The sequence below is a fragment of the Danaus plexippus genome, assembly GCF_018135715.1.
Source record: "Danaus plexippus chromosome 13 unlocalized genomic scaffold, MEX_DaPlex mxdp_15, whole genome shotgun sequence".
Classification (NCBI taxonomy): Eukaryota; Metazoa; Arthropoda; class Insecta; order Lepidoptera; family Nymphalidae; genus Danaus; species Danaus plexippus.
Window position 1 is genome coordinate 2,566,041 of NW_026869849.1, and position 19,624 is coordinate 2,585,664.

At 31.3% G+C, this 19,624-nt stretch overlaps 3 protein-coding genes across 6 annotated transcripts; 1 reads left to right on the forward strand and 2 right to left on the reverse strand.

Annotated features, from left to right (window-relative positions):
• Positions 1-61: 61 nt before the first annotated feature.
• On the reverse strand, positions 62-3,167 carry LOC116770165 (prostaglandin reductase 1-like). Of its 2 annotated transcripts, none has more exons than XM_032661527.2 (8): positions 3,029-3,167; positions 2,604-2,783; positions 1,840-1,942; positions 1,441-1,626; positions 1,071-1,189; positions 638-792; positions 446-551; positions 62-317 (listed from the first exon to the last, which is right to left on the reverse strand). In XM_032661527.2, exons 2-8 carry the CDS (start codon positions 2,764-2,766, stop codon positions 85-87), a joined length of 1,065 nt encoding a protein of 354 aa, XP_032517418.2. In that variant the 5' UTR covers positions 2,767-2,783; positions 3,029-3,167; the 3' UTR covers positions 62-84. The 2 variants fall into 2 exon arrangements, with proteins under 2 accessions (XP_032517418.2, XP_032517419.2); XM_032661528.2 differs by having other exon boundaries at positions 3,014-3,122.
• A 1,778-nt stretch (positions 3,168-4,945) lies between these two features.
• Positions 4,946-11,390, forward strand: LOC116770437 (uncharacterized). Its single transcript, XM_061527705.1, has 7 exons — positions 4,946-5,281; positions 5,369-5,597; positions 5,761-5,955; positions 6,285-6,350; positions 6,721-6,875; positions 7,056-7,158; positions 7,240-11,390. Exons 1-7 carry the CDS (start codon positions 5,202-5,204, stop codon positions 10,468-10,470), a joined length of 4,059 nt encoding a protein of 1,352 aa, XP_061383689.1. The 5' UTR covers positions 4,946-5,201; the 3' UTR covers positions 10,471-11,390.
• Positions 11,369-19,361, reverse strand: LOC116770056 (transmembrane protein 120 homolog). 3 transcript variants are annotated; one of them, XM_061527708.1, is made up of 9 exons: positions 19,096-19,361; positions 18,808-18,926; positions 17,033-17,206; positions 16,432-16,524; positions 14,865-15,082; positions 14,389-14,612; positions 13,959-14,048; positions 12,278-12,430; positions 11,369-11,584 (listed from the first exon to the last, which is right to left on the reverse strand). In XM_061527708.1, exons 1-9 carry the CDS (start codon positions 19,156-19,158, stop codon positions 11,543-11,545), a joined length of 1,176 nt encoding a protein of 391 aa, XP_061383692.1. In that variant the 5' UTR covers positions 19,159-19,361; the 3' UTR covers positions 11,369-11,542. The 3 variants fall into 3 exon arrangements, with proteins under 3 accessions (XP_061383692.1, XP_061383694.1, XP_061383693.1); XM_061527710.1 differs by lacking the exon at positions 12,278-12,430; XM_061527709.1 differs by lacking the exon at positions 13,959-14,048 and having other exon boundaries at positions 19,096-19,360.
• Between the last annotated feature and the right edge of the window lie 263 nt (positions 19,362-19,624).

Below are 19,624 nucleotides of genomic sequence, written 5' to 3' on the forward strand. Positions count from 1 at the left end.
GGTGTGTGTATGTGTGTATACAAAAAATGCTCATTTTATGGTATAAAATAATAGAAAGTGCTATTTTTAAGTCATTTATTGTTTTCACTTAACCTTCACAACTGCTTTCCCTGTGTTCTCTCCTCTCAACATGCCCACTAAGGCATCAACCATGTTGTCAAATCCATGGTAAACCTTCTCTTGGTACTTCAATTTGCCTTCCTTCAACCAATTCAGATTCGCCATAATACCTTCTTGCCATCTGTTGGCCCAACGACTTACTATAAATCCTTCGAGCTTAAGTTCATTAAAAACGATCGAAGGCTGGACTATTGAAACTAAAATAAAAATTAAAAATTAAAAGCATACTTTAACATTCCAATTTTGAACGAAAATATTAAAAAAATAAATTATAATAAAGTATATATACTATATATATATTAATTTATAATATATGTATATTCACCTTTAGGCAGAGTTGTATCATTGTAGGACGAAATAGAGCCGCAGACAGCAACCCTACCGTATTTGTTCATATGACTCATTATTATGGAACTGATTTCACCTCCCACCTACATTATATTAAGATGAATTATTTTTAAATCTTTTTATACCAGTAATAATATTTACTGAAATTTATTTTTAATTTAATACTAACATTATCGAAGTAGCAATCGACGCGATTTGGAGCCGCTTCCTTTAATGCCGATCTAATATTGGCTGTCTTGTAATTGAACGCGTAATCAAAACCCAGTTCTTTTTTTAAATATTGACATTTCTCGTCAGAGCCCGCGAATCCAATGACACGGCAACCTGTAATACAAATTTCGAGTTCTTATTGAAGATAAATTTTCAATTTAAATTTTCAATCTTAATTTTTTATTTCTTTTTTTTATATATATATATATATACATATATATATTTAAATTAAAATTGCAAAATGTTATCAAACAGCCAATCGTTGATTTTATCCTCATTGCGATTGTAATGTCAAATCAAATTTGGAATCATTCTTACCAAAACGTTGGTCCGAAAGTTTCTTATACTACAAATTCTATTATATTATATTACATTTGTATAAAAATGCTTACCCAAAATCTTCCCAATCTGACCCACGTGAGAACCAACAGCACCAGCCGCACCCGTCACTACCAAAGTCTCACCAGCTTTAGGTTGGCATAATTCTTTTAAACCAAAATATGCCGTATTTCTAAAAAAAAATGGAACCATTTTATAAATTACAACTTTTTTTGTAATTTCATTGTTTAACGGTGATACGATCATTGTAATATTTTAAACTAAAATAGCTGTATCATAAAAGTGACTCACATAATTTCATATTACAATTTTTTTTATAATAAATAATATGAACGGAAATAAACATGGAAAAAAATCAAGAAATACATATGGGATTATTATATAAGATTTGTTTAAATTCATCAATATTATAATATCGCTAACCCTGGCATCCCAAGTAGGCCTAGGGCCAGTGAAACAGGATACGGACCAAAATCTGGTAAAACATGGACTGGCAGCTGTTGGTCAGCACTTGGGTTATCGTAATTGACAATAGAGTGCGTCCTCCAACCAAAGGAACCCGTCACATAACTGCCAACTGGTACTTTTGCGCTACGGCTTTCGATCACCCTGGAAAAGATTTTCTATTAACTAAACATTATAATCTCCTTTCACGAATTCACGTATAAAATATCTTTTGAATCTCGCCGCGTCACGTTAATCAAAATTATTAAAAAAAAAAATTGGTGTTTTTCGCGTAAAGATCTCATTATATTATGCCAAATTGAAAATGCACATATGAAAAGTGAATAAGACATTCCTTTTTTTATTATTAGAACTTACTTAGCCACTTGTCCTCCGATCATGTCGGCTGGCATTTTAAAACGTATCATATATGCACGCATGTAAGGATCAACACTCAAGTATTCAGCTTCTGTTAATATCTCTGAAATTTAAAATAAATTAGATATTCACCGAGACCTCTCATTAAAGATTTTATAACAAAAAGCATATTAATATTATTAGATACAATCATCCGTCTGGTCGTCCTCAAGCAATATTTTTTGTGTCAACTATAATTTTTTCTGTAATTACTATGACATATCGTCTAATTAAGTTTTTATACGTTTGAACTTTGGTCCACCAAAACGAAACTTGCATGTTATGCATGACTTTGCATATTTATTTAAGTATTTGTGTATATATTCATCGAAATTTTTTTCGAAATAAAAAAAATAAATTTATTTTTTCATTAACATAAAAGGTACATAGTCGTTCATAACATAATTTTTTGTTGCTAATAGAAAAAACAAAAGTCATGACACAGCTTTCTTATCTTTTACTATTTAATCTATTCATCTTTTTCACTATCTATAGGTATATTTAGATTTTAGATAAATAAAACAGTGTGTTTGAAATATTACTACAAAATTTTATACTTTTTTATATACCTATAATTTTAAATTGTTGTCTATCAAATTTCCGATGTATCTGTTAAAATACAAAATTTTAAAAAATAACAGATAACAGAAAGTTATCAACTTATTATTTTTCTGTTTACAGTACTCATACGATACTGAAATAATTAATAAGTCACAATACAATACCTCCATCTTTTAATTGAGGAAGTTCCTCTTCAACGACGATAAAATCGCTCTTCTTAGGCTCTCCCTCAAAGTGTTTCGTAAGTACGTATTTTTTAGCCAATATTCTGTTGGCCACACCTGACGACAGTCCCCTCGCAATCGTTGATGGTACAATATTAGCCATTTTAGGTGATAAAAATCCTACAAAAGCAACAAGAATTTCCGTATACACAGTGAAGGAACATGTAAAATAAATATAACACATACATATAGCTACAGTCAACAGAACTTAAACTTGGTTAAACTTCAAGGTCAAATTGATTAGAGCAGCGTTCAAAACTTTGCATATATTTTAATAATACTTATATTTTAATAATTATTAAAAACTACTTCGTATGTTATACTATAATCTATATATCTATATAAACTACCTTTCGTATACTTACTAAGTATTACTTAGTATATTGTAATAACTTGTAACACAACACGTCCGAACGAAGTCGAAACCGGCGTGAACTGATGTTTTCGAACGAATCACGAAAAATGATATCAAAACATTAAAGTCTGTATATTATATAAATCTATTTATAACTCGCTTCGACTGTCATGGCGTAATTAACATGTAATCACTAAAAGAGTTCTCAAAATAAAATAGTTTTTAGTATGAACAAGTTATTATTTTACTATAAAGTTTCTTTTTAAATTTTTAAATTATTTTACTTATTTTAAATATTTAATTTTTTGTTCTGATAACTTTTAATATCTAAACACACAAAAAATATAATAGTTGTATAGTTACAACCATTTGATTAGATATTAAAACAACTGTGATAATTCGCGTGATAACTTTTATTACTATTTTATTAATCAATTATATTTAAAGATAATAATAGGTATATGTGTGGAGATATACCTAGTGTTTTATTTGTAATTAGGTTAATTTAAAATCAAAAAGGCCTGAATAAATGAACATCAAAATTTTACACCTGAAACTGATTACAGAACGCGAGCGTATTGCTTATCAGCTATTTCATTACACCTGTATGAATTAGAAAGTTAATACAACACAAATCTATTTGAATATTTTGGCGGTTGCTCTGATTGATCGATACTGGATCGGCAGTTTCGACAGAACAATAAATTTACGACTAATGAGATTCTCATTGAATTTAAACGAAACTAATATATTTTCGGATATACTACGCGGATTTTATTATTTTAAAACTTTTAAAACCGTGATCACGGTTGCTGAAAAGCAACCGAAACGGGATTATGTAGTTTTAAAATAATAAAATCCGCGTAGTATATCCGAAAATATATTAGTTTCATTTAAATGAATAAAACTCGCGAAAGTCTTAGATCTCATTATTCTCATTGAACCTTATAAAATAATTAATACCCTATTAGAAAGTGTTCCAAAATAGAAGTTTTATAGCATCTGTATACTTAAAATATAACATATACTTAGATATTCGTCTTAATACGTATTAAAAGGTTTTGTGAATACGGACATTCTTATGTTAAAAAAAATAGACAAATCTTCGACTTTTGTCATGATTTATGCCTTATGGGAAAGATACACTGGTCTGTAATATATAACCATTTTTTTTTTTTATTTTGTTACATCGAAAACCAAAAAAGGATTTCATACATTTGTCTTTATTTAATGACGCTTGTTGTGGCTGTCATGGTGTTGTCGACTGAGTTGTGATTTGTCTAGTTGTCAAATTATAAAAGATATTTGTCACAAGATAAATATTCTGTATATATTTATTTATTTTTCAAGCTACGGCTTCATATTCTTTATATAAAAAATCTATATTATAAATCAAAATCAGATTATAAAATCATAATTAATCAATGACACGGGGCCAGTACAAATTCCTTTTGATTTGAGGAAATACACTATTTTTTTACTTGATTTTGCAGCTTGTACTCTAATTTATTAAGTTATAATTGTATAATATATTATGCAATCAAAGTCATCGATTCAACAACAAAGTTTCCATATGACTGATGTCTGTTTGCCCTCTCCAATAACTTCGTAACTCTAATGTCGAAATATGTTAATTTTATTTATACTCAAAGTTGATTTATTAATTATGACTGAATGATAAATAACAACAAAAAGTGTCGGTTAATTATCGATTGACACATAGTGTGTTCTATAATGTTAAAATTTATATAAAAAACTTTAATACAATACAATACTGATTTTTTAGGTCTTAAAACTACAACTTAAATGAGAGTCTATAAGATCAAAAAGAGGAATTTACGTAAAAAAAGAACTGTAGTTTAGATTATATTTTACCCTATAACCAATAGTTGTCACTGTATTTTTTTTACGTGTCAACTGGCAACAATGGAAATGGCAATATGGCTTGTATTGGCTAAATTTTATGTTTGTGGTGTTGAAGTTTAGATTGTTATTTATAAACTAAATATAATATTAAGTCTTCTTATAATAAGAATTATGAGAACTGAGTTAAATGTCGAATATTACTGACCTAAATGAGAATGGTGACACTTAGTTTTAATAAAGTTATAAAGCGAAAATTGAGACGCTTTATAAGCTAATAAATAAAAATTTGTAATAAAACAATTTCTACATTTTTCATAATGACGACAGAACAGAAATATGATTGTGTGTTTTGCAAAGAGATATTCGATGATAAAGAGGCATTACAAATACATTTCAGGTATCATTAAATATAGTTAAAAAGTATCAAATCTTAAACTTAAATATAACCGGGTGATATGTTATAATTATTTTAATTACGTTACAGAAAACATGGGGATCCAAAATTTAATAAAATATCAAAGTCAAGAGGGCGCACATCGAATGAAGAATCAAGTACTGAGAAACCGGTAGAGGAAAATGAAATGGTTGGATGTGATGTGTGTGAAGAAGTGTTCCCAACTATATCGAAAGCAATAACTCATAAGCATAAAGTACATCCAGACCACGATGCAAAATACTTTTGCTCATTCTGTGGTAAAGTCTTTACAATGAAGGTACAAACAAATTTTTAAATATGAATATTTTATTCGTCGCTCTGTACTTCTTATTTGACTTGTTTTGTTGATAGTGCAGATGTTTAACACAATTCACTAGGAGATCCTGGTATAATGAAGTGTGTTAATCCACATTGTGATGTAGATTTGTCTATATTTTCAGCATCTTTTCAATAAACACATTCAAACAAACCACGATGGTGAACCCACAAATGACACAAGAGATTTTTATTGTGAGTGCTGTGAAGTTGCATTCTATGTAGCACCAGCTATGCTGTATCACAACAAGTTCTTCCACAGACAGGACTCGGAGCTGCCGGCTATTGGTCAATCAAAGAAAGTAAAGCTATACAATCAGGTAAAAAAAAATATTTTATTTTTTTTCAAATAATTTACAAGTAATATTTCTCTTATTTTACATTCACCATACCGTTACATTGATTTCTTTTTTATCATATAAAAAGATATATTCTTATACATTCAGTAGTTATGCATCAAATATTTTCTAGTGTTAAATTAAAAATATTGTAGCATTAACTAGAAGTTAAAATATTATTTTATGTCCGAATATAATAATTATAAATGTATTGTATTTTGGTTTTTGAGCTAAATTACTTTAAAGTTTCACTATTGTAATTTTTATATCTATGATTTTAAAACATTTCTGGATTTATTACTTCTTTTCAGGAATTGCTACAAATATTCTATTGTGCGTTCTGTGGTGAGGAATACAACAATAAAATCAATCTACATGTAAGTTGTATATATATTAATATATGAATTAAAAATTTTTATACATTATAGTAACTTGAACAGTCTCTCCTCTAGACCTTATATAGTTTTAAATAAAATTTTATCAGTTATTAAACTTTGCAAGGTAACAGACAGTCTGATATATATAATTTACTTTATAAAGGTAACTAGACTTATGAAATGTTCTTGAATGTAATCATTATCTTAATGATTCGTCATTTATTATAACTTTTTTATTAATCACAAATTTTTTTAAAATGTTTCCTTCTAGTCTTTTTTAATTAAACTACCAAATTTTTTTGCACAAATTAATATATAGGTATCTAGATTGTTTTGGAAAATCTGAAAATCGTAATATTCGTGGTTCTAGAAACATATGGGCGATGATCATGCTGATGAGCATCAAAGTCCGACCGAGGTGTTGCGATGTCCGCTGTGTGAAGCCATCTTCTATCACTTGGATGCGTTCGAGGTTCATCTGACTTTCCACAGTACTGAGGACTTGTACAGTGAAAAGAATGAAAGGTTTGTAATTGTTTGGTTCTACACCTAACTTACTTCCCATATATATATTGTACATTTTATGTAAACTATATATCTCAGCTATATACATTAATTTCAAAGATGGAACAGTAGTTTTTTTTTAATATAATATGTTTAATTATAAGCATATAACAGATCATAATACGCCTGTTAATATTCCAGTGCGGAAGGGGTCACAGAGTTCTCATTGGAAACAGTACCACCGATAATGGAGAAAGTCGAAGATGACCAGCAACCCGAAGACAATATGAACGAAGAAGGAATTGTTAGTTACTTTTGTCGCTTAGCCATTAGTGAGTTAATTTTTGTCAGTTAGATCGAGTAATATATCAATCATCACTTACAGGACAGTTTTCTCCAACTCGTCATGGGCGAATCCGAGGAGCCGGAAAAAGTTAAAGTAAAGAAACACAAAAAGCACAAGAAATCAAAGAAATCAGCCATAACACTAGACGAGTTCTTAAACATGAATAAAGATGTGTTCGGCGACGGTCTGGATGTACAGGGCATTGAGGAAGTACCGACGCCGTTCGTACTCAAGAAACCTAAAGTTAAGAAGGTCGTAAATAAGGTTGTGAATGCAGATTTAGCTAAATTGAAGAAAATAGGCATAACAGTTAAAACGAAAGTCGCCAACCCTGTCGCTAACATTAAGGGCGTGGCGGCGAAAATAAGTACACCCATCACTAGCAATAGAAACAAAGTGAATTCATCAAGTTCTCCAAACGAAATTATATCGAAATTAATGAATCAAGGAAATAGTCAGATAAAAATAATCAAGAAGACTGTACCGCAGAATGTTGCGCAGAATATTATTCAAACTAATGATCAGGACTCGGTAACTAAAGCTCCTGATGTAGGACTAACTAAAGATGTCAATGAAAGTCTAAATCTAAATCAGTCTATTGAAAATGAAGCCAAAGAGGAAAATAATAGTGTTGTCGATGACAATACAGACATAGAAAGTAGTAATGTCCATAAAGATGTTTCAGAAGTAGGGGAAACTACACATTGTAAAGAGACCGACTTGGATAATATGACAAATATACCAAAGTCAAACAGTAGTGTAAAAGAAGTCGATCGCACGGAACCAAAAACATCAGGACAGAATAATACAGAAGAGATTTTAGAAGGCGGCGGTAATATATGTGAGGCGACCGACAATTTTCAGCCCAGTCAAAAAAAAGATGACATTATAAGCGAGTCCACCAGTTCGTGTATTAATACAAGTAAAGAAAACGAAGGTGACATCGAAAGAGACGTGGATAATGTAGCTTTAAAGACTTTAAACGCTTTAAAACATTTAAGTCATCTATTAACAGTGAAACCTGTGGTGAATAGTAAGAGTGTTCTGAAAACGAGCGAAGCTAACAATGTTAACAAGGAAGCCGTCGAAGCTGCGAAGGAAACGAAACTAGATAAACCGCTGAGAAATTTATCGGAACAAATCACAATAAAACAGCCAAAATCTCCGTCGGTTAGCACGAACATGGCGCCTGATGGTGACAATGAGAACGGTCACCCGGGCAGTGATGTCGACTGTGATGATGTCTCGCAAAGTAACGACGGTGCAAGTAAAACTAACGCACCAAACCGAGTTCATTCACCCTACACAGAGAGGACCTCGACACCAACGTCAACGAAGTCAAATAATTCAGTCTCTAATAAATCATCAGACGCAATTACTAAAAGCGAGTTATGTCCTAAAAAAATTGCAAATTTGAATATACTCAAACGTCTCACAAACGTCACAGCGAAACCGCTTGGTAAAGCGAACACGCGGTCTCCGACTAACATAGTGAATAAAAATATTACAACTACAAATGTCAAACAGGAAAAGGGTAAAATTTACGAAGAAATTGAAGTTTTTAATATTGACGATTCCGATAGCGAAGACAACGAGCAAACGGAAGTGGTGTCGGACGACGTGAAAAAAAATAATGTGCCCTTGGATGCCTTGAAAAGTTTAAGCAAAAATATCACCGTGAAGAGCAGTCAACTAACAAACTCGAAAGTTACGACGTATAGAGCCGAAAGTAATTTCGAGAATTATACAAAATTCAACAAACAGACGCCGGAAATACAGAAGAGCATAAATTTACAAAATAAACTCAACAACTTCGGAAGTCATATAAGGGTGAAATCGAGAAACTCATCGCCGATAAATAAAGATAGCAGAGATGTTAGTGACGCTGACGATGAAAACGATGAACAAGATTTCGACAGTGGGTCGGACGATGAAGGCGATGTGAGAATTACTGAGGTCCATGATGACCCTGGAACAGATGGAGAAGGAAATGAACATGACACGAACGCCACGGTGCAGTCACCGTCCGGGACACACAGCGACCAGGAACAGGTCGATGAAAACATCGCCGACAGAACATACGATAACTCAAAATCATCACCGTTACCAAGACCAAATGATGCGCCAACAAAGAAAGCGCCAGGTCTAGAAAGCCTGAATTTAAACAAGGAACTCACAATTAAATCGCTAACGAAGAATTGTGATAATGACGACGGTTCAAATCATTCCCGCCACAGAGATACCACTGAAGAAGCTAAAAACCCTAGTAAGGAACTCGTGCTGAAGCAATTCAGACAGAACACGACCAACGAGCTACCGACGAACAAGACATCGCAGCCGACCGGCGGGTCCGCGAGTCAGGCGTTCAACCAAAAAGTTTCTACATCATCAAACCAAGTAACCAAAACTGTGAAGAGGTTCCAATCGCAAACCATCATCGAGGAGATCACGACCACTGTCACTAAAACAATCCGAACAGTTAATCAATCTACCAATGAAGAAGTACAGAGCACCAGCCAGCTAGCGCCCAAACCTAATGCGAGACCTCAAAAAATCATAAATAGATTGCCCCAACCGGGCAGAGCGACGATCAGGCAAATCACACCAACGGTGGGAACAAAAATTAGAAGTACGGGCACGGCGGTGAGATCACCAAAACCGCTGGTGCGTCCTTCAAATCAACTGGTTCCAATAAGGCCGTCCAATTTGATAAGACCCACATTACCAAGTCCGTCTGCGATAAGAAGACCTGTGCCCCAAAAATCTAGTCCGCAAAGAGCAGCTATAGGAAAATTAAAAATTTCCCCGCACGCCATCAGTCAGACTGGTAAAAGACCGTCGGAGGAAGTCGCGCACTTCAGCTGTTTCAAGAAACCGAAGGATTCCGGGATATTCCAGACCGATGTCCAGGACAGTGATGATGAAGGGACGACCCAGTACTCCGCGTCTCAGAGCCAGACGAAATACGCCAGCGTCACCAAAACCGTCAAGGGAAAGGCCGGCGTCACTGCGATGCAGATGAAATCTGAAACCAGCACCAGTTCACACCAACTCAGCAAACTGAGCAATGTTTCCGGTTTAAAGATTGTCAAAACGAACGCCAGCAGCAAAGTGGAAGAGAAGTGTGAAGTGACTTCCGCAAACAAAAATACCTTGGAGGCTCTGGAGAAGTTGCAGAAACAAGGGCTCCTGATAAAGAAGCCGCGTTTTGAAGAATACAGTGAACAAACGGACTCGCACAGCGAGAGCGACGCCGATAGTGACAAATGATGAAAATCAATTTCATTAACTTTGACGCGACGGAACCGTGAGTCTTGTGCTGACATACGCTCATTGGATTTCAACACGCGCTGCAGATGTGGTCCTGAAACATCTCCGCTGGTCTCTGTATCACTCGGTTGTATTGTTTATGATGTTTGCTGACACAGCTAAGTTATGCCAATTAGAATTCAAAAAATATATAAGTTTGTGATAGTTGTGTTTGTACATACCGAGCTGTTTTGAAATATTGTAACATATAAATGAGAAAATGAAAGAAAAAAGTGGAACGTACTTGTCGGTTATTTATTTCATTGTCCGATGAGAAAAACGTTTGAAGAGACACAGCATCAGAATATGGAATTCTAATAGTCGGGAGTGAAAATTATGCGTTTGAAGTTTTTTATGTCTGAAGCATGTGACCAGCGACTACAACCTTGGCATTATAGATATTGCGTTGTGAAGATGTAATTCAAATTGGACAGTTCATTGAATTCGTAAACCACAGAAGTGATTCGGAAGTTTATTTTTAAATAAGCTGAAGGTTGTCTTCGCTTATAAATATATCTTAAATTGCGTTAAAGGAATTTAGCTTAATTAAGTTCATACTGATTACTGAAAAGGTTGATCGTTTGTTTGATTTTCTGTTAACATAACCGCGGAAATGTTTCGTCGACTTAGGTTTATGAAGCGACTTATTGTGACTTACAAACTAACTTCGCTATTAAGAGAATTGGACGCGTAACTAACTTTGTACATAATGTTTGTATTGAAAACATAGAATATTTGTAGATATAGTATTTTACCGATGGGTAAGTTAAGAGGTCTCTATAACATATTTGTTCCTGAGTTATTTATACGATTGTATTTTTTTTTTTCTTCAAAAAAGAGTTTAAATACATAGACGGTATTAAATTGCAAAATAACTGAAACATGTGTTTATTTCTTTATTTACATATAAATCACATAATTAGTAACGTTAATACCGATACTAGAAATACTTTAACGTACCAAAATATAAATAGTATAATAATCACATATAAAGGTGATATATATATATCTTCGTCGTCACTTAAAGTCCTCGTCAGTTCTTGGCTTCGATTTTATTTTGCCGCCATTTTTGATCCTGCAATAATTCAATCAATTGAACACAAGTGTCTCTAAGATACTTTCAAGAACATACTATCAACAAATGTCAGTATGGAACACAAAAAAAATATACTAAAGTTTTTTTTTATATATATAAAAATATTACATTCAACTCAGGAATTCATGAAAGTAATAAAACTGAATTTGTTATAACATGCGCATGCTCAGTGTTAACGAGAAATAGAAGTAGCTTTGCAGCTAAATACATAAATCTACATATAAAAAATTAACAGCCCCAAAAAAAAGCAAACTAAGAATCTCGGAACACCCATAAATAAATAAAAAGCACGAACAATTAGTCAAATACACAAAGACAACACAGAAATTGCAAAATATAACGCACCTATTTCGTAGTCTTTTTTTTTATCAGCTTCTTAGGTTGGTTGACATGAGCTGGATTTTCCCGATTTTTTTTTCTCATCGATTGATTTATTATATTTACAGCAACATTATAAAACATTTAATTTAACCCATCAAATACAACACACATATCTCATACATGTAGGGAATTTATGAAAATTTTAATAGTTCGACACGTTCGGCTTTAGCGGCTGTCTAGCTCGACTCATTACGAAAACTGTACATTATAAAGCTTACGGATATTCAAAATACGTAATATATATACTCAGAAACAGTCCCATAAGCGAATGTATTTATCAAGGGAACGTACCAAAACAGCTAGCTCATTAGACAATCTGTAAGCGATCGCACGCAATTTGTAGCGAAGTTTTCGCCCGCCCTGAGTTTTCTTTCGTAATGTCCGCCATATTGTATACATGTTGCAGGAGTGCAAAATAAGGAACAAAGCTGCGAGGTAAGTTACCTGCCGAATATCGCAACATAATAATAAATTAAAAAAACAAAAACGCCACTAAAAAAAAAGCTATTTTATTATCTACATCATAAATATATTATCTATACCGAGTTACAATAATTAAATACAACTTAAGTACAAAAAATATATATGTTATAACTTTATTAATATAAGTGAGTTGTTCGTATCAAATCTGCGTGACTAGTAGGAAGCAGAAATAAGGAAAATTTTTTAATATATACATAGCAAATAATAAAGTATACATAATTAAAATTTCATATAAAAAGTACAAATAATGTGACAGTTAAAAATGTAAAATGTGCAAAATAAATTTTATAGACCAGATGCGTTCAGAAATTTATTTTTCCCATAAAAATGTCCATCCGTTAACTTACAACTCAATGTTTATTTGATATTATCATTAATACAACAATTGTAAACAATGACATACAATTCTCAGATCAATTTTGTGCTTAGACATAAGTGAACAATTTGTGATGCGAGTGTATATAATGACAAAAGATCGGATAGTGGTAACAAAAACAAACTAATAATAACTATATATATAAGACCAACGACAAACATTTGCATGTCTGGGATAGTGATGTGCTGGATCCGTAATCGTAGCGGTAGATATGAGATGGGCAAGAAAATCCGTATCTAAGTGGAATTCTTCTTATCTTTTTTTTTATTGATTCAAATGTAAGATAAAATATTGTATATAGGACCGTCCTTGACTGAACTGAAGTAGTAATAAACAAATATTAAATTTAAAATCCACGCCGTCAAGTGTCTTCGAGTATTGTTTAAAGATCACTCGTAGCGGTTCAGATTTGAACATTTCGACCACGTCAACAAATATCCGTAACCACTAATATACATTTTCATCGATCCAGCACATCACTAGTATTGAACAAGATATCAATCCTCGCGATATGTAAACAATTCAATAATAAACAAAAAAAAAATTCGTTGACGTAACGACTAGATCGGCGTTGCGAATTAAAAATGTAAAGGTGTATATCTAATGCAATAAAAACAACCAAAGTATTAAAAAAATCGTAAGCACATACAAAGTTACGGTTTTATATTAAAACACCGCTCATATCCATCACAACCTCAATCTTGATTTCTATAATTTGGTAAAGCTGCAAAAAAATAAAAGGTAGCTACAAGCTACATGACATGCTTATTTAAAAAATATATATTATATTGGTCCATAGAAAAAACACTATTGTATACATTTATGAAGCAAACCATGACAGCATCTGCGAAGCACTTGTAGATATGACATTTCATTGTATCACAAAACATCAACAAAAACTAATTAATGATACAACGTCAAATGCAGAGACTTGATTTTAGAAGCTTTCAAATTATTACAAGCTTGACAGATAAAAAATAAATAAATGCCACTTAAACGAAACCTGCACTATACGACCTCAACCTTATTAGACCCCGTACTATATTATACAACGTTCTAAATTATTCTATGTATGTATATCAAGGTGCGCTTCCCTCATCAGCTGTCATGTACCTGTTCGTTCAACTTCTGCGGGATCACAATGAGAGTGGTCGCTGTATTACCAATACCGATCAACAGGAACGACATACTTAGTGCTGCCACCTGTTTGCGTTTGTTTAGTGAAATTTGCTTTTTATTTGAATTAAACGTAATAATGTCACTGTTAAGAATATTATAAGTAATCTATAATAGATACGCGTTTAGATGAGAGATGTGTCGGAATATATATAGAATTTTAAATACGTTATTAAACATCCATGTAGAAAGCATTAAAAAAAAATAGGTCAATAAGTCTCGATACAAATATATATCTCAGGTTTATGCTTTATTTTAAACTTATGATTCATAATTAGTGACTTTTTTCAAAATTCCGCACATCTCTCATCAAAGCACAACTGTTTGGAATGGATATACTGATATGAAAATGATATAGTCTACATACCTGCCAAGTAGCTTCCGGATGGTAGCTGATATGATAAAGAGTGTAAGCTATGTAGAGCTGGAAGATGTATCCACCAAAGAGGAACGGCAGCAAGTAGGACAGTCCGCGCCACATCCACGAGTGGAATCCCTCAATAGTTATATCCATGTTATGACGTGCTCCCAAAGCCTTCAGACGATACAGTACTCCGCTTTGATATCTGAACTGCATATATTGAACAACACCTGGAACATAATTTCATTGAAAATTCATATATAGAATATTTAAATATATTATTTTGTTAAATAATATCAAAACAAGATTTTTTTATAACATATTTAAATTTTGCATAGAACATAGAAAAGAATTGGTTTAAATAAATAAGTAAAAAAACGTTGATAGTTCAGTGACTTTTATCAAAAAAGCAATAAATTGTAAAAAACGCTATCTAATCTTAATATATACATACATTTAGTAGAGTGAGTATTGTAACCTACTTATGTATGCTATGAACCACATAAATGTATGTCTGAATTCATCCCAGGGTTCGTTCTGCGGCCAGATGAGTAAGATGCCGGCCACCACTGTGGATATGAAGTGGTGCAGCCTCCACCAACCCTTGATCCGGGATCCGTTCACCTTCAAGATGCTCTCCCGGATAGTCAGTGTGCAGTAGTACCATACTAACAAGAATATCAGGATCAGTTGTAACGGCCTGGAATTATATATGGTTAGTTACAAAAGTAAAAAAAAACACCTTATAATGTTATTAGCAGGTTAAAAATCAAATATATAAATGATTTTTGTAGTAATTAATAGTTATACATAAAAAAGGAGATAGCCATTTTATTTGTATGATAACTCATTGGAAAAAATCTTTATATTGTCCATAATAATATATGATAAAATTTATAAACGAAGGTCAACAAACTTGAAAAATAAAAATAACCAATTCTCAAAAAACATTTGGATGTTTTTTTTTTTAATTTCTTATATTTGTAAGTAATGTTATCACTTATCATGGTAGCTGAACATATTAGAATTACCCTTAATTAAAGTTAGCGTTGAGCTCAACGATAATGCCTATTTAATATATGAAAATGCTTTTAATATTCTTTCAATTGTTTCAAAGAGGTGTGATAAGTTCAAAAGTCGTTCGTATTTCTAACGTATATAATTTCATGGGTTGAAATTCAGTTTCCCATATAATATTTTTTAGATGGGCAACACATGTCATAAAACGTATTCTCATAGGTCACCTACAAAATTAGTACATTTGGCTGAGTTAATCTAATTAACGAGTATTTCAAGGTTTTTTAATAATAAATGTTCGTGTAACCTTCGTTTCGAGAAAAAAATATTAAACGTACAAAATTATGATATAATTTTGAATACTTATTCGTACTAATTTCTAGTTTAGGACGCAGTTTATAAAAATTCCTAATATTAATAATTTTAGCACCCTTCTTTTCTTGTACATTCCACTCATATTACAAGGTCATTGAAAAGTATCGCTTATTTCAATTTAAGCGATGCAATCTGCATTTGATTAAAGATGTCTTCCGCTATTGTTCTACGAGGGGACGGATAGGATATAGATACTAACAAACAATGATGTCACAGTAACAGAAATAAATCGTACTTGAACAAAGATCTCAAAACGACTCTAGTTCCTTATAACAGGCGATTTACAATTTTAATATTCCGTTCACAGTGTGTTAAATACTATTAGCAATTATTACGTAGTCGCAGTTACGGTAGAGGTTGTTTTTAAATAACGTCCGCTGGAGCAATAATTCAATAATTCAATTGTTTTTTTTTCTACATAATGTCATTTACTTGGTACATTTAAATGAAATAACTATAAAAAAAAAATTCTTTGTCACTCAACTGCAAAAGACGGAAAAGTTTACGTTTACAAAAAAAAATATCAACATTTTGTTTAAATATTTTTAACAGATAACTGTATTTTATTATAAAAAAAATACTATTTAATTTTTTATTCTATAGTCTATTGTAATGTCAGAACATCATTAGCGGAAACAGCAAAAGAGATCCACTTACCTAAAGTCGATTAATAAGTTGGCAACAGCAAGAACAAAGGCGATAGCGCTGAGTATCAATTTAAACTTTTCATATTCATCTTTGTATTTAAATCTGAAACAAAATACATATATGGAAAAAACACACAAAATATGTGACAAATGAGTCATTCATTAAAGTGATAAATTATTATTTACTAGAATTATTTCTTTTCTTTTTTATCTTGAACTCGTAAACAACTTATAAAAGATTATTTGTAATAAAATTTCTAAATCCCAAAAACAATGAGTCAAGATTTTCATACAACATTTAATCTATAAAGTTTAAAGCAAAAAGCGAATATCATTCCGATCAATAACAATATAACACAATAGCGACTTTGTTACAATTAAAATAGATTAAGATCTTTTTAGATTAGTTTTAAGTAACCGTCAGATATGTTGTTTTTATTGTGCTCTGACAAATTTGTAGAGACAAAGAAATAAATTATTTTTTATACTTTAAAATTCATAATTTTTCACTGTATCCAAAATAACAAAATATTTACAAAATTTAGCAGATTTAACATTTATGATACATCTGTTTTTAATTTGTTACCGTTTACATAACAATGTCTTCTTACTTGTCATTTTTATTGAGTATTGATACGTTGACATTGCCCAGTATGATCTTGAGGTACATGCTGTTCTGTTTAGGTAGGGTCGCCTCAATTTCATGGAGCATGGCTTTTCTCTTCATGATTTCCTTTTCTAAATTTGCTATGCGTTCATCCTTTGTCACGCCCTTTTTCTCCAATCTAAAAAAATCTTATTTGTCTAATTAACTATTTACAAATAATGTTTTAATATCTTTAACATTAATAGTAAAGACAAATAACTAGTAATAAGAACATATATTGTAAATGTTCTAGCATCTGATTAGTATTCATGGCTAAACCCATCGTAATTAGGTATGGAGGTAAACAGGCCGATGAAAATAACTTGCTTTTAGTACCAAACTTACATTAATATTAAAACAGACAAAAAATAGTTATGCGGAAAATAAAATATTTTTTCTTAGAAAAGAAAAAAACAACAAAGTAATATTTTAATTAGCTTTATGATTGATTGTGTATCTGAGTTAACATTATCTATAAAGAGCAGTGTTGATTTTGATTTAGCAAAACAATAATGTGATCTCGACTTGTTATTGCACTAAGTCGCTGACTATCCGATTTCATAGGCAGTAGCATAAAATGTGAAACAGATAATAAAAAATCTTTTTCATCGTTATTACAGAGCCTTGAACTCTCGAGTCAAATTATTTTTGATTTGCTCAATAATGAACCTCTTATGAACCATTGTCAAACATTTAATTTAAAAGTCACCCGCTACATTTGGCCAATAGCCAAAATCAATTAATTAATTTCTCATAACATACTTCTATATATATATTATTTTTCGTAAAATCATAATTTAAGTCCATAATTACACTGCTGTCATTATTTAATCCTTTGATAAAAGGTATATTCATTGATAGTGTATCACAAGGGTCAAAGTACAATAGCCTAACTAACAAATTACACAATATTCACTATAAAAATTTCCTGAAAGATTTAAAATGACTTTATATAACATTTATATCGGGTGTATGTAAAAATTTTATGTGGACAAAGTAATGGCAACTTGTTAGATAATTTTCTGCATGAGGCATATGGACGGCTTGGGATACATTTAGCTTAATATGCTAGTATTTAATTAAATATTAATATCCTATAATGAAATATTGAATGAGTTACATTTCATTCTATATTTATCTAAAATGGAATTAAGTTTTACCGATCCATCTATATATTAATTATATACATAATATAGATTTCCCTTAACTAAAATAAGACTTTCTCTATTATTTAAATAAGGTTTGAACAGAGAAGTGTTTAAATGGATAGAAGTAAGTAATTGATAAGGTTTATCTGCAAATGACCTAACTTTGATTTGACTTTACAAATCAATGTATATCAACCTCTGATAAGTTCGTAAATAAATGTGATATATTCATCATTAATCTTTTGATTAAAGATTTTAATTTAAAATCATTACTAGAATATGCCAGAATCAATTTTGCTTTTAAATTTTTTAAATTGTGGATTTTTTTCCTTTCCAAATCTTCGTTGTTTTTTTTCCAATTTAAATTTTAAAAAAAACTACATGAAAAAAGCTGACATTACTATTGCAAAAGTATACATCTAAATTTTGTAATCACAGATTTGTTCATATAATATTAAAAGGAATGTATATATTATATTAATATATATATATTATATCATAATAAATTTAATAAAAAAAACAGTATATATAAAGTTATTTTTAAAAAATTAGTTTATGAACAACTATCTCTGATATAAAGATTTCATCTGACCTTTTGAGGGTGCCAGTTATAATAGACATCCGATAACGCTGGTGGGTCAACTCCTTCAAACATGATGACTGCAGTTCACCTACTTCCTCTAATTTGGTGGCATATTCCTTGTTAACCGTCTGGAAACACGTGAAGAATATATTTGGGGCAAAATTTAAATTGTAAAATAGCCCAGGTGACACACACAATTTCATAAATATTATTGTGTAATATGCATTTGTCGTTTACAATGTAGTTATTATGTTACAAGTTCCGAAAAACAATTCAGTTGAAAATAAAATATTTTACCTCTAATCGTTTGTAGTCGGCTAATAAATCTTCCCACTCTTTAAGACACTCTTCGATGTCCATTTTCGTATTATTTGTTATAAACTGTGAAGATTACACTTTCAACGATATACTATCCAGCTTAAGCAATTTAACATCGCGATTCTCTCAATTTTTAATATAAAATTTGATCACAGGAATATCGAATGCTTACAGTACGCACTAAAGAAACGAAGTGTCTATTCGGTAAAATGTCTCACAACTCAAAATCGCAATGCTTACTGCTTAGAGTTGACTTAGTATTGAAATATCGATTAACCGAATGACACATCGATATTTTGGTAGAAGACGATCTACAGTTCTTTAGAGTATTTTAATCGTCGATAAAAATATACATTTTATTATCGCTCTTTTTTAATACTGTGGCTTTATGAAATAAAAGCCAAAATAACAATCAGAAAATAATTGAAAAATTGTCGTTGATTATACATACAGAATTGTGTTATAAAAATTTTTAGACAATAAAAGAAGAAAAATGCTTAATAACTAT

Bases quoted from the DNA above. Each gene is read 5' to 3' on its own strand.
- LOC116770165 (XM_032661527.2), bottom strand. From the start codon at position 2,766: ATGGCTAATATTGTACCATCAACGATTGCGAGGGGACTGTCGTCAGGT. The intron at 1,627-1,839 runs GTAAGTTCTAAT...AATCTTTTCCAG, and splicing joins ATCGGAGGACAAGTGGCTAA to GGTGATCGAAAGCCGTAGCG. The intron at 318-445 runs GTGAATATACAT...TTTTTATTTTAG, and splicing joins TGATACAACTCTGCCTAAAG to TTTCAATAGTCCAGCCTTCG.
- LOC116770437 (XM_061527705.1), top strand. From the start codon at position 5,202: ATGACGACAGAACAGAAATATGATTGTGTGTTTTGCAAAGAGATATTC. The intron at 5,956-6,284 runs GTAAAAAAAAAT...ACTTCTTTTCAG, and splicing joins AAGTAAAGCTATACAATCAG to GAATTGCTACAAATATTCTA. The intron at 7,159-7,239 runs GTTAGTTACTTT...CATCACTTACAG, and splicing joins ATATGAACGAAGAAGGAATT to GACAGTTTTCTCCAACTCGT.
- LOC116770056 (XM_061527708.1), bottom strand. From the start codon at position 19,158: ATGGACATCGAAGAGTGTCTTAAAGAGTGGGAAGATTTATTAGCCGAC. The intron at 16,525-17,032 runs GTAAGAAGACAT...ATTTTGTTTCAG, and splicing joins ATACTCAATAAAAATGACAA to ATTTAAATACAAAGATGAAT. The intron at 14,613-14,864 runs GTAGGTTACAAT...ATTATGTTCCAG, and splicing joins GTGGTTCATAGCATACATAA to GTGTTGTTCAATATATGCAG.